This window comes from Periplaneta americana, chromosome 14 (genome assembly GCF_040183065.1).
Source record: "Periplaneta americana isolate PAMFEO1 chromosome 14, P.americana_PAMFEO1_priV1, whole genome shotgun sequence".
NCBI lineage: Eukaryota > Metazoa > Arthropoda > Insecta > Blattodea > Blattidae > Periplaneta > Periplaneta americana.
Genome location: NC_091130.1, coordinates 54,672,835 through 54,687,711, shown reverse-complemented (window position 1 = coordinate 54,687,711; position 14,877 = coordinate 54,672,835). Strand labels below are relative to the sequence as shown.

At 37.3% G+C, this 14,877-nt stretch overlaps 1 protein-coding gene across 1 annotated transcript in view; it reads right to left on the bottom strand.

The window, feature by feature from the left end:
• Positions 1-14,877, bottom strand: part of LOC138713300 (sphingosine kinase 1-like) — a 193,170-nt gene that overhangs the window by 34,849 nt on the left and 143,444 nt on the right. Inside the window, exon 2 of the mRNA XM_069845286.1 lies at positions 3,442-3,793. Coding sequence (XP_069701387.1) covers positions 3,442-3,793 — 352 coding nt within the window. The remainder of the gene's footprint in view (positions 1-3,441; positions 3,794-14,877) is intronic.

Below are 14,877 nucleotides of genomic sequence, written 5' to 3'. Positions count from 1 at the left end.
TCAGGTAATACATACTGTAAAATTTCACAGCCCTTAAACAACAGCCCCCAGCCTTGGAGACCAGCTTCAACCCTTCTCTATTATTAGTACCGTTAGATCTGCAAACTGGTTACTCCACCTACAGGAAGTCTGACAGTTCTCTGTAACTGAAAGACTCAGAAACGCACTTCACTCATACAATCTTTCTTCAGTGCGTGACGTCACGTTACCATGGAAACCAAGTGCTGTATGAGAATGGGAACCCAAATAATTTCACCTCTACAGTATTGTAAGTTTCAATAGCCACCGCTCGGTGCTAGTAACAGTTGAAATTATTCTATTCAGCGGACAGTTACAGGTACTATTTATACAACTAAACACTGTTCAAAAAGACGGAAAATAAAACTTTTTTATTATAGAAATACGGTACCGGTAATAGCTAGAATTAATTATTAATACGAAATAAGTTTGTGTTTTACATGTAAATAGGTGAAGTGACACTTCACCTACTTCACCTGAATAGCCGCCCCTGCCCTTCGTTCTTCGTACGTCTCTTCCAGGAACTATTCATCACTCACTGTAGTTCTCGTTGAGAAATTGTGGTAATCACCTAACGGATATTAAGTTTGTTCTTCCAGGGTGTATAGGAACTGTCTTGGAAACGACATTTAAAATCTACCCCAGAGATAAAAGTTATTACAGGGGATTAGGTCAGGAGACCACAAATCTCTACTAATAAGTCTGTTCTTGTAGATTGAATACACTCTTAATTAATTATTTCTGTCATCGAAATGGCTGTATGAGTTGTGGCAGGAGTAGGCCTACTGTTGAAAAAAGGAAAAACCACGCTTGCTGTCAATGAATTCTCAAAAAGGGGGAGGACAAGATCGTATTCATGTATGTATGAGTATACGAACATTTTAACTGCATTTATATCAGGAATGTCAAAACGCCTGCATTGCATGCTCATACCACAAGCAATACAAATCCAACAAGGTTGACTTTTCAGCAAAATGAAGTACAATTATCGTTCTTATGGTAATGTTGTGTGGATTCTTGAGAGCGCGCAGTGCAGGCGCTTCGACTCCCTGATTTATATTAAGGAAACTGTGTAAGTATGGTTACATCACTGCCCCTCTATGAGATACATGGCAACAACAGCTGCGCGCCGATGCCATAGTACAAACTTCGCGCACTGGTTCGCACTTCAATGGCTCTCTCTATATTAGTGTCCTGCAATGTTCGAACATGAGAGGCAACCAAGACATTAAAAACTTTGTCTTATTTCATATGAAACACTAATAGCAAGATCTGTGTTAAAATCCTTAAGCAGTTAAAACATGAAGGGGTGAGAGTGGAGGGGAGGGGAGGGGAGGGAATATTTTTATAACAAGGTGAAACAAACACGACAGGTCTCCTCCTGCAGAGTGAACATCGGCGAATATCGAACTTCGCCATACTCGACAAATATGAACCGAACATAGCGCCTGTAAAGGTACGTAAACACGTAGCGAATGAACAACGAACGACAAATGAATGCATTCGCTGATTGAAATCGGAACGTGTGGACGACGCAGCAAAGCAAACCGAACGTTTGGTTTGCCTTCGGTAGTGATCCGTCGCTTGTCGGTACATCAAAGGAAGTTGGTATTCGTTGTGGACGGGATTTGCCACTTGTTTGCGGTTCGTAGCAGAACGCAGCGGTTAGTTTAATTTCACCAACAGGATGTCGAAACTCGAGTGGACTGAAGAAGCTGTCATCAAATTTATTGATGTATGTAGGATGCAGAAAATTTCATGGCCATATTTTGCACAGTAATATTTCGAAGTTTGTTTCTGAAATACGACAGAAGTTGTGAAACTGTCCCGATTCAATTCGACGTAAATCATGAAGCAAATCAGTGCCTCTATATCGATTGCGACTTTCGTAGAGTGGCATCTGCCACCGTCACCGTTTGTTTTTCAAACTTGTTTTTTGTTAAACTGCCTATAATAATAACGGCTACACTTGCTATAATTATATCTTCGTCTGCTATTACTGCAGATAATCGCGAACGCGAATATTCTCTGACCATTTGCTTATGATTTGTATGTTGCTCCGAACAGCGAACGAACAACGAAGTTTTGCTTCATCATTCGTTCGTTGTTCGTTCACTGTGTGTGTACGCATCTTAATGCACAACGCTACTCTGCACAACCCAAGATCTGAATGGTCGCCTATTCTACTGGATCGTTATCCCAGGATAATAGAAATAATTGGATATATTACGTCCAAAAACAGTAGGAAAACAGAACTGTTCTAAACACAATAACCGTTAAAGCTCAAAATATCACAAAACGACTGGAAGCACTTGAAATGTGGATATGGAAAAAAATGGAACATGTGAAATTGACGAACAAAATAAGAAATGGAGCTGTGCTAGAAAGAGTGGGTGAAGAAAGGAGAATGCTGCAACTGCTCAGGAAGAGAAAAAGAAATTGGCTGGATAATGGCTAAGATGAAATTGGCTACTGAAGGATGCACTGGAAGGAAAGGAGAAAATTTCGGGGCAGAAGATATCAGATGATAGACGACATTAAGATGTATGGATCGTAACCGGAGATTAAGAGGAAGGCGGAAAATAGGAAACATTGGAGAATGCTGGGTTTGCAGTGAAGGATCTGTTCTTGGATAGAAAACTAGGAATGAATTAATATTTAACGACGCTGTATCAACTACGAGGTTATTTAGCGTCGCTGGAATTGGTGATAGATGATATTTGGTTGGGAAAATCTTGGGAACCAGGTAATCAGACCAAGAGGAAATCGAACCCAGGCTGACCGCACCTCCGGATCAGGAGACAAACGCGCCTACCACTTGAACTATGTCTGTGGCTTGCATTACATATTTATCATATTTAATTATTATAAAACTCCTATTCATGTACGGTAGCGATTTCTTTCTATTTAAAGTTGTTTTGATTCTTAAGATATAATTATGTTTCAAGTAAATAACATTAACTCTGCATATTTCTAGTGGTCTTAATCTTCAAGTACTTAATCTTTGCTTGAGGACAAAGAACAATTGAATGGTTCAGAGCCATAGTGGGCCAAGCGCCATTTATTAAAAACGGAGAAAGCAAGGGTTAAAGTTAAGTGAATACCATAGTTTGATGAAGATTGGCATATCATTTAGTTTTAATGTGTATACTTTATATTACTTGTTATATGTTTCCATTGAATTATGGTAATAACTTCATTTTAACCCTTGTTTTCTATAGTTTTAGTAAATGGCGCTTGGCCCACTATGGTTCTGAACCCTTCAATTAAGAGTTATCTAAAAATATTTTGATTTTTTAAGCTCGTGCTGAAAACTAAGCAGTTTAATTAAAATTTACAAAGCAAACGCAACCACCTCAAAGCAACCTATTTCCTCTCAGGAGGCTGTAGCTTGTAATATGAAGTTCATAAAAACATACTTACTCAATAGCGTAACTGATAGTCTTGGCCAACCCATTTCCTGACCCGCAAGGAATCACACCAATAGAAAGTTCTTTTAAGGCTTTCTGCCAGTCTTCGCGTTCAAACAGTCCATTTACCACCTCAAAAACTATTCCGTCACCACCTACCACAACGATACACCGCCACTGATAGATATCTTTTGTGCGAACAAAGTCTCGTGCATAGTTGGCGTGTTTTGTCACGTGTAGATCAAATCCCACTTCTGCTTCCGCGAGAACTGGAACCACCCTCTGCTGGAAGACTTCTCGTGCCTTTCCTGGACCACTCTTTGGATTCAGCAAGACTAGCAGCTTCCGCTCTTCCAGGTTTTGAACTGCAACACAAAAATGGAACTAACTTGTAACATTTTTCCGTTAAGCTCATTCTTCATTCAAAACCCGTACAGATGTAAAGAATACAATTTTATACAAATAAAAAAATTATGCCTTATGCTGATGACTAGGGGGCGGACGTTGATGAAAAGTCATCTTATTTTCACATTAGGGCGATGCCTATTAATATAGAAATCCTTTCTATGTTAATATCAACGTAAAAAATTAATTTCTTATATTGCATTTTTTAACGTTTTTGAACTAATAGGTTAATTTTAATTTTTTTCGGCATTTTTTGGTCATTTTTAATATTTCGAAGAACTTTTAAATCATTCTGAATGCATTTTCCTTCCTTCTTTACATATAGGCCTGTTAAGTCGTTTTCTAAGCAAACAGATCAGTAGTAAGCCCTACTAGTAATTACCTACTGAATAAGTGAATAACAGTGAAAGTTTGACTTTTATAGTTGGAACAAACTCTACTCTCACTTCACTGAAGGCTTCAACTCACACAACAAAGTAATATAAAATGCTTGACAACAGCGCAGTTTAAGTGAGAGCTTTGACTGCTACTGTTCTTTTGTTGGTTCGAGCGTGTCTTTAGAATTTATGTTTGGAAGGGACGAAACTTTCATCGTTTCCTGGACAATAGGACGTTGTGTCCCCAATATGGTTCGGAAGAGATGTACTACAGTAGCCAGTACTTTTAACACAAAGATTGCATGAATGAACGCTGCACCCACAATTTGTTTTGTCATTTACACTCCCCATCTGGAAGGTCTGGAAAAAAAAGGTGAAGAGCGGAAAGAGGAGGAGACGGAGAATGAAGGCACTGACATGGACCACCCCGATTGAAACACATTGTAAACTCTCATTAAAATTTATAGTTTTCTCTTACAATTTCCATTTTTTTTGCATGCTCTTTTCTTTTATCTTAGTCAAATTCCAGGAAGTTGCCTCATCTCTCCGACATTTGCAGGGCAGTCATTGAAACAAGGTGACTCATTTTTAAGAAGTTGTGGTGCGAGTACGATGAATAATATTTAAATGTCATTTTTCCATTATTTTAAGGGCATTTTATTGATAATTTTAAGTAGATTTTTAGGACATCAACATCCGCCCCCTACTGATGACCTAGTAATAAAATCAATATGATTGGTGTAAGTTAAAAGGCACCATATAAAGAAGTCAAGTTTGCAGCCAAAACTATTGGTTTAGAGGTAAACAACAACAAAACAAAAAATATACAATCACGTAGACTTCAGTTACATCCTGAAAGAGTAACTATTGATGAATATGTAATTTTTCGCAAGAGCGTTAAAATGCGAAATGACTGTAAATACTTGTGCTCTTTTATTTCTATTTTTCACGACCTGTATGTCTCTCTTTAATGAATTCTAAATATGTGATATAATTCGAAATGTACTCAAAATGCGAAACCGATTATTTTTTAAATAACATGTAACTTATATAAAATTACATTTATATAATACTATATACACCGTGTCCCAAAAGTTCTTTTCAACTTTGATGTCATACAGCACGACTTGTAATTAACACAGATCAGGCCTTCCCAAACTTTCTAGTGTCACGGATCCCTTGAAGCTCATACTTCATTTTGGATGACTCCGCAAAATATTTTGCATTAAATATTTGCGTAATAAAGTGAACTGAACATCCTTAATAAATTAATAGTGATATTAAATTTTGGTTTTAGTTTTTCAATATAGTCTATATCGAAGTTCTTATGTTAAGAGAATAAATTTTTCCGAAATGCAGAAACAAAATGAGAAGTTCCATTACATATCTAAGCCTTAAATAATGTTCATGGTCATTACCGAATTTCATAGCTCATAAACGAAAATGACCTTGAAGATAAATTATCACATCTATAATGTCAAAACAACAGGACACACATGTTACATATTGTTTCAGAACAGCAAGTGGAGTTGTTATTAAGCTATTTATATTAAATAGAAGTTATGAAAAGACGAAACAAAATCATGAAATAGTTCCGAAGTTTAACACGCAAAAAAATTATAGGAAACTTGAGGTCATAAATATGAATTCAATCTTTCCACATATACACTTATACAGTGTAATTTTTAAGATACGCAACAGTTTCAAAGTAGACAGCAAAGCGGCATGGACCCTTCCTCCCACAGAGAAACAATTTCTTTTGATATAGGTAATGAAATGCATCTAAACCCTACTTTTGGTTTAAGTCAGCGTACTGTTGTCACGTGCACTGTAAGTTGAGACAAACATTTTGTATCACTTCGGTGAGAGAAATAAGTTTGTGAGTTGCTGACAATCAGCTGTTGAATGTTGTCGTGCAGAGAATTTTTATGTAAGACACTTTTCTAAAGGGTGAGTAATCAGATTCAGGAACAATATTTCATAAAAAATTTATTATATTGCTGTTTCTAACAGGGTCACAATATATATGATTATAAATTATATGTATATCTGTTATCAGGCAGTACACCTCACCTGACGATATGTGTCGGAGGAAGATTTCTGATGAAGAGGGGATAGAATCCTAGATACAGAATACCATACATACAATTATTATTATTCTCATTCGATACGGCTCAACGCTTGGTCGTACTGTGTTGCTTGTCTTGCATCTTGGTCATAATAATAATTATATCCATGAGCAGGCTTAAGATAAGATGTGTAAATCTTAAGTTATTGATTGTTGTCAGCTTGCCGGTGATGACAGTAGGCTACATCAATATATATATATATATATATATATATATATATATATATATATATATATGTAGCCTATTGTGACCCTGTATATATTTCGCTTACTTTATACGACTTTATAAAGTATACTCGAATTAAAACAATTATATTTTGTTAGGAGGGATAGAAGTTATCCCTGGCAGGGATGATTATACGAATATATGATAACTTTCCAACAGGGGGGGAATCCCCCATCGCTCCGTTAATTCGCACCCTGGAATAGTGTAATATGTACTATATATATTTGATGTCAACATTTACATCCATGTAATGCGGACCTCACAATTTTGTATCCGGTGCCACAATTACATTCATTACAGATATATCTTTTGTAGACGCTCTTCTAATTTAGATTCATACCTCTTACTTACATTCCCTCATTATTGTATCCTCCTCTTTCCCTTACGCTCATTCACTATTTACTATAATCTCTTACTTTTGTCCTCATCTAAAGTGATTAGTATTACCACCTTTAAAACCTAACGACTTAATTTAGATAATTCAAAATTGACACTTTTACAACTCCTTTCTTGATTTCACTTCACTTATATCGAATACACTCTGTTTCTAATAATACTTGTTGCTAATCCTTACTACGTCACAAATAGTGTAATATTATAGCTAGTCGACGAAGTATGCAATGGTGGGGAAAGAAGCTGACCATCCGACCCGAATATCTCCTTGCTTAGTTGCATCATGAAGCTGCCTTGTTATCACTTGTGAGGTTCAGACCTGTCTTCGGACAGTTGACTAAACAACAAGATAGTGAGTTTGTTTTAAACAAGAAAACAGAAATGGTTCCGTCATGTTCAAAGGGAAATTAGATTAAATTCGAAATTCCTCTCCAGATCTCAGTCGTTTTAAACAAGAAAACAGATATGGTTACGTCATGTTCAAAGGGAACAAGAAAACAGAAATGGTTACGTTATATTCAAAAGGAAATTGATTAAATTCGAAATCCCTCTCCAGATCCCTGTCTGTTTTAAACAAGAAAACAGAAATGGTTACGTCATGTTCAAAGGAAAATTAGATTAAATTCGAAATCCCTCCCCGGATCTCTCGTCATGTGATTTGAATCTGCGGAGAAAATTAAAGAACAAAGTGCTGAAATACAATTACCACACTTCCGAAAAACTGAAATGCAATATCAGGAGAACCACAGGTGTAGCTACGGCGGTAGATGCGTTTTCCTGCTGATCCGGAACTGCGCTCGGGCTGATTACTTGGTTTGGTTCTTCCTCTGTATCAACAATTACATGAACGTTCAGTGAGTTTCAGTGAAAGTTCCCTGTGTTGCTGTAGGCCGACTAGCGGCAAGAGCTCTCCGCTTAAGCTGCTGCTTGCACTAGCGAACTCAGGCGCTTCACCGGATTAAAACTTAGTATGTTATATTAATAACATTCGGTACTCGCTCTCCATACAGTAGCTGCTGGAAGTGTTGCCTATCTTGTGTGATGTTTAATTCACATCACATCATTGAACCTGTTTCATTAAATCTATTCACTAAATTCAGTATTATTTTTCTATGCGGAACTGTGCGGCCAGGAAATTGACGTCTAAAGTTTCCTCTTGTTCTGCCATACGATATATTTTTCCGCATGTAGGCTACATTTCAAAATGTGCACACGTTCACGCACTGAGTGTGTAAACAACACAACGTAATAAACTGCACTTACTCTTAGCGTGCTATTATTGCCGCATGTCTGGGACAGATTACAGACAGACACAGCTAGTTTCGAGGGACAGTGAGTGATTCACCAACCATGTAACTTCCATGCAGTGATCTTTGTATCTCTTTCCCTCATTCCCTCTCTCTTGGCATATACATAAAATAAAAGCTTATGCTTGAAGGATAACATAAACACCGATCAGAAGTGATGAAATAATAATCATACACATAAGGGAAGACGAATTCGTGAGAACAGTCTTCGTGAGAACAGTCGAATCGGCATCTTTGGTGGTATCATAAAACAAGGAAGTCTAATTTTGAAACTTATTAAATTTATAAATATAACAATTTTTAATCCAGAGAAGCGTCTTGAGTTCGCGGGTGCAAGCAGGGCGGTAGCGGGAAGGGACCTGCCGCTGTTCGGCGACAGAAACACCGGGAACGTTCGCTGGAACTCACTGAAGTTGATACAGCATCATTAAATAACCGAGTAAAAACAGGTAAGAAATTTCGCTCATAAGTCCCATGATCTCTTTTGCATAGATTCAAACTTACAAAGATGGTGTCAGTTATTCTTTATAGGGTAAAGGTTGGTGATACTGTGATAGTTCTTTTTGAGAATTTATTACAATTTTACTAAGGGAGAGGACTGGTTTTGTGCAGAAACTTGTCCACGAACATTCCCTTAATACGTTGACGCAGAAAACCGATCTTCCTCTCACTCAGTAAAATTGTAATAAATTCTCAAAAAGAACTATTACAATGTTACCAACCTTTATCCTGCAGACATATACAGTATTACCAGCAACTGCTATGAAACGGGTGTACTGTTGTTAGTTTGCAAATAAAACAGCGATATAATCGGTACAATGTAACGTGAGGTACTAAGTTGCAACGTCAACATTTCCCCCCCCCCATAACTTGATCAACAGCTTAAGTTTAGTCATTTTCTAGTTGTTAGGTTCACTTCACTATTGGACTGGCAACACTTTCTTGAATTACACTCATGTTATAGATACCTACTGTGACAGTCATTTTGTAAATGTTATAATCCGTGGTGCTACAGCCCGTGAAGGGCCTAGACCGACCAGCCGGCTGCTGGCCTCACGCCCACATGCCGAAGCAGAGGTGAACGATCATCCAACCAGAATGGAGATATCGTGTGGTTAGCAAGATGATCCCCCAGCCGTTATAGCTGGTATTCGCAACTGGATTTCGCTATCTATCGTAGCTCCCCAAGTGCATCACGATGCTGGATGGACACCGGTCCCATACACTGGCCGAAATTTCATGAGAAAATTTCTTCCCCCATGAGGACTCGAACGACGCGAGTCCTAGGCGGGATGCCTTAGACCGCGACGCCACGGCGCGGGACTTGTAAATATTAGGTTGGCACAATTTTAGGTTTATCGGACCAGGCAGGCTACTCTAAATTCACCAATTTTACTTAGATAACATATTGTGAGTATAGTTCATATCGCAATTATAGTCCACACCTGTGGAGTAACGGCTAGCACGTCTGGCTGCGAAACCAGGTGGCCCGGGTTCGATTCCCGGTCGGGACAAGTTACCTGTTGAGGTTTTTTCCGGGGTTTTCCCTCAACCCAATATGAGCAAATGCTGGGTAACTTTCGGTGTTGGACCCCGGACTCATTTCACCGGCATTATCACCTTCATCCCATTCAGACGCTAAATAACCAAAGATGTTGATAAAGCGTCGTGAAATAACCTACTAAAAAATCGCAATTATAATATAATTCCGGAAATATAATTATTATTTATTTATATAGCGACGACGGCTACGATGGGAAGACGACCTCTGAGTCGGAACGAATAGGAATCGGTCCACCTTGAAGTAGATGATGATGATGATGATGATGATGATGATGATGATGATGATACAGCGAGTTGTGTGAGAAGTTACTGTTTTCATCACATCACATAATACACATTTTTAATAACATCAGTGCTTTAGGTTCAAGGTTGGTAACACTGAAGCGCCAGCAATCTTTGAGCTTTGGTATTTCACCATAATTGTTTTGAATATAGGTACAAACCTTTATGTTTCGCGGAAGAAGAGGTGGTAATTGTTTATTTGCGTGACTTAAAATCTCGTTATGTAAACATATGAAAGCCAGATTTGCATAATACATAGGATATTCGTTACTGTAGGTACGTAAACAGAAAGCCACAATTTGTCACACAGAATTGTGTGCACTCAAAGTTGGGTTTCTGGCGTCTTGTCAGCCCATTTGAGTTGTGTGGATATAAAGGGAAAAATTGTGACGGTGTCGTGTATAGTTCCTGAGATAGCTCAGTCGGTAGAGCATTCGTGTGCTAAGCGAAGGGTCCCGGGATCGATACCCGGCCACGGAACAATTTTTCCCTTGAAATTATTCAAACTTCGGTATACTTTATTCTGGGCCATTTTGTAGACGCGCATGCATAATTTATCATTAAAACACTTTCATTATATATTCTTTTCAATTACTACGAATAAAATTCCGTCTAACAATCTGAGACTTATTATAATTACATCTAAGTTCTACTAATTACTGGCATGTCAATCGTTCGTGTCGTTACCACTGCCCAACTGGTTATTTTGTGAGATTCTTTTCATGTTACCTGTTAAGCACGAAGCTATACAACCTTGAACAGCACGGTTACGTAAGCACTCGAACATTAGCCTGAACGCTAATGTACACTTTATTTCTTAATTGCGTACCAACTGCGTTTTTTACTCGAAGGCGAGTGTTTTCCAGTCTCTCCGTTTTAAAGAATGTTTTTCCACTTTGCTTTTATGAATTATTCACATCCTACAGGAACTTTTATGGGCGTTCTGTAGTAAAACTCTTTTCTTATGATGAACATGCCATCAGAGGAAGTTTTTATTGAACTGTACTTTATGTTTAATACACTGGTGTAAAACCAATCTGTAAGGAACGTGTTGGGTATGATCAACTATGACAGAGATGCACTATCCGAATATTAGGCTAGAAAAACATCAAGTCGTTTATAATAATCCTGTAACGCACAAATAAAACTACAATATTCTACAATACGCGAAGTGTTATTGACATTGAAATAATGGAAATATTAATGTGGCTGCTTAGCGGTTACCGGGTTTGGACCCCTCTTCCTTGAACTTAAAAAGAATTACATATATTTTATTATTTCCATGGATTTTCCTGGTATATAAAGGAAAGTGTATTACCTACCATATACAAATACAGTAACTATTGACTAAATATATAGGCTACATATAATTATGGTGTAAGCACAGTCTATTTTATAGTATATATGTACAGTCACGAAGCTTGAGTTGTGAGGGTACTAGGAACAATAGACTGTGCCGGTACTATTTCGCATTGTCTGTAATGAAGCGATAGTAGCGATTCTAGTGGTTAGCAACTATCTATGGATGCATATTTACTACGATTGAGCTTAGTGACTGTATATACTAAACTGTGGTGTAAGTTTAATTAATGATACTAACATTTTTTATTATACAAAATTAATCAGAAATTAAAATTGGTTGAAAACTGAATGGCTGTGAAAAAATTACGTTTCAAAGATTTTATAAGGATATTCATGAATATGTTCTATTAGAACATAGTATAGACTAATAATTCATAAGCCGTAAAATAATAATAATAATAATAATAATAATAATAATAATAATAATGCACAAAATTTAAAAATACTGATAATGTAAATTGTAAACAATTTTAATAATGACCTCCCCCTTTTTGACAAAATTCTGCGTACGTCACTGATTGCGTTTATTTTTTTGACGCGTTGAATAAATTTCAGTTTTTATTTAACCTCACAATTCTCATTTCCAGCTCCAGCTACAGATAAGCAAAACCGAATTCGATTCCCGGTAAAAATTGTAGATTCATCTCTCTCCCAAAGGAATCGAATCTGTTCCTTGCCTTTTATTTTGTATGTGCTGTGGCCTAGTGCCATGCTAACAACATTCCGAAGAAGTCACGCTACTTGTGAAGTCCTGACTTTAATAGGAACGGAACCGATCAAGGGTCAAATTCTTGAAGATGAATAATGGCATGGATGATATTGACCGTGACTTCTAATCTACAGAGATTATGAAATTCTGATACGGCGATAATGGTAGATTGATTCGATAGTTCACAGATAACAATGTAATATTCACTTAACAGAGAATTAAATATCAACAAACAGATAATTCAAGTCCACTATTTTTTATGATATTTCACCATTCTTCTGGTGGTACCATTTTTTGCACTTCAAAAAAAAACTTGTAATGTGTATACATGAGTAGGCGAGACCTGGCATGTGAGCTGTGCTGGAGTGGAAACAATGAGCTATCAGAAAGAGAGTTTGTTTCATGATGGTTAATATTATTATATGAATCTACCGACACGGAAGTTCATCTCAGACTAAAACCTATCTTCTCCCTCCATACGCACTGGTAATATAGCCACGGTACATGATAAGGTGGCAGGACAGATCTTGCCTCCTCTACTGTATATCTCATTAAAACTGACATGACTTTCAAGCAGAAAATGAACCAAGACCGGAATGTCGGTAAAACAGAATCGGAAGGCGCAATGTCTAATATTATGACAGGATGCATTAAAACAAAACATCAACGCCTTCCAGTTCTTGAACATTAATTTGTGTCACATATGATCAATGGGCTAGATATTATCATGTTTGTGAAGAAAGCAGTGTCGGTTGATGAAAAGGATCATGTTTATACAAAACGTGGTATATACGATGTAGTTGTTGAGAATAGTTCATCAACGACCCCACCATTCGGAATAAGTTCGAAGTGGAGTATAACTTCAACTTTCTACCCGTTCGAGGCGGTTTTATTGAACCACAGGTTGCGCTCTTTGACTATCAGGTATTCAACGATTTTTTTTCATCTGGACTGCGTAAAAAGATCCTCTTCCGAAACCTTTTACAATTTATTTTACTTCAGCTGGACAGATTCAATCCGTCGTTCGACTTGTATATACGTCAATTTGTACCGGTCTTGTCTAGGTCAGTTATTCGTAAACTGAAGCTTTCACAAGTAACGGATTTTTAAAGGTCAAGTGTTCTTGATAGTTAAGGCGTGTTTAATAGTGGTCTTTCTTCCGATGCAGTTCACAGTGTCCCACCGTTAACGTCAGTTGGCCATGTATATTTTTAGAAATCTTAAAGAAGGCAAGGTTAATATAAAAGTAATTAGGCCCTATGACTTTTGAATAAACCTAATGAAGCAATGTTGGAATGAGAACAGCATATGAACCAAATTACTTCGAGCAAACCTACTCTACTTTATAGTCTCAATTCCTACAGAATGTCTCAAAATCTGTCAGAAACAGAAGATATTCATTTAATTAATATTAGAGGAGAAAAATTCGCTCCGGCGCCAGGGATCGAACCCGGGTCCTTGGTTCTACGTACCAAGCGCTGTAACCATTGAGCTACACCGAAATTCAATCCATAGCACCGGATCGAATCCCCCTCCTCCAGTACGGAGAACCAAGGACCCGGGTTCGATCCCCGGCGCCGGAGTAAATTTTTCTCCTCTAATATTAATTGTTACAGTAACAGACGTATTCTGTAGGACCAAAAAATTAATCTTTACGTAGAAGATATTCAGCTACAAAACTGACTGTAAAATGTAATTAATGACATGAGAAATCCTACCTGTTCCAGAAATTAAACTTCAATTCTCTTACAATTAATAACAACGCCAGTAGTGACAGTAGTCGTTTCAGTGATAGTAGAGTGGTGACAGTAGCAGCAGCAGCAGGAGCAGCAGCAGCCGCAGCAGTAGTAGTAGTAGTAGTAGTAGTAGTAGTAGTAGTAGTAGTAGTAGTAGTAGTAGTAGGACAGCAGTAGTAATAGAGATTGTGGTGGTAGTAGTCAGAGAGCTGCAAACCGGTTAGAGAACATCCGTCAAGGTCGGGCAACCGACCGAATATTCGATTTTCAACCGGTTACCCCTTATGTTTTGCAGGTAGACGGAACATCAGGCGCACTTCATCATACATGAAACCGACATTTTCTGAGTACATAAACGGAGCAACAGTTGAAGAAAATTTACTTTGTCTTATTTTAAAAAATGTGTTTGCTAGATGTAGGTCTACAATAATTGATTGGGCACTTTAATACACTTATCTTCATAGTCTAACTAATGCATAAATGAATAAATGGACACCAGTAACAACAAAGGAAATAAGTGTAATGCGGAATATGAAATTTGGTGTGTGAAGAAATGCAAGAATACAATAAATTACAATTACTTACTAAAGAAAAGAGCAAATAAGTACATAAGTCTACTTTCTAGTTTAATATTTACATTTTAAACTCAAAACACATACCTCTAAAACATAGTTGTTAATATATAGTGCCTTTTAATTACTCTAAAGAGCTGCATTATTATTTCATCAATAAATCATTTTTTAAAGAAGATAGAGTGTTATTAACAAAACGAAAAGTAGTTACTCTGAAGCTTAAATGCTTGCACTTTCAGGAAGCATGTTGTTACCCTTGAAGGTACCCAACTGCAATACCTGGACTGGATGAATTAATTAAACAACGAATCTATAAATTAATCAATGAATTAAATAATCAGTGAATCAATCCATACATGAATGAATAAAAGAATCGATGTATGAATGAA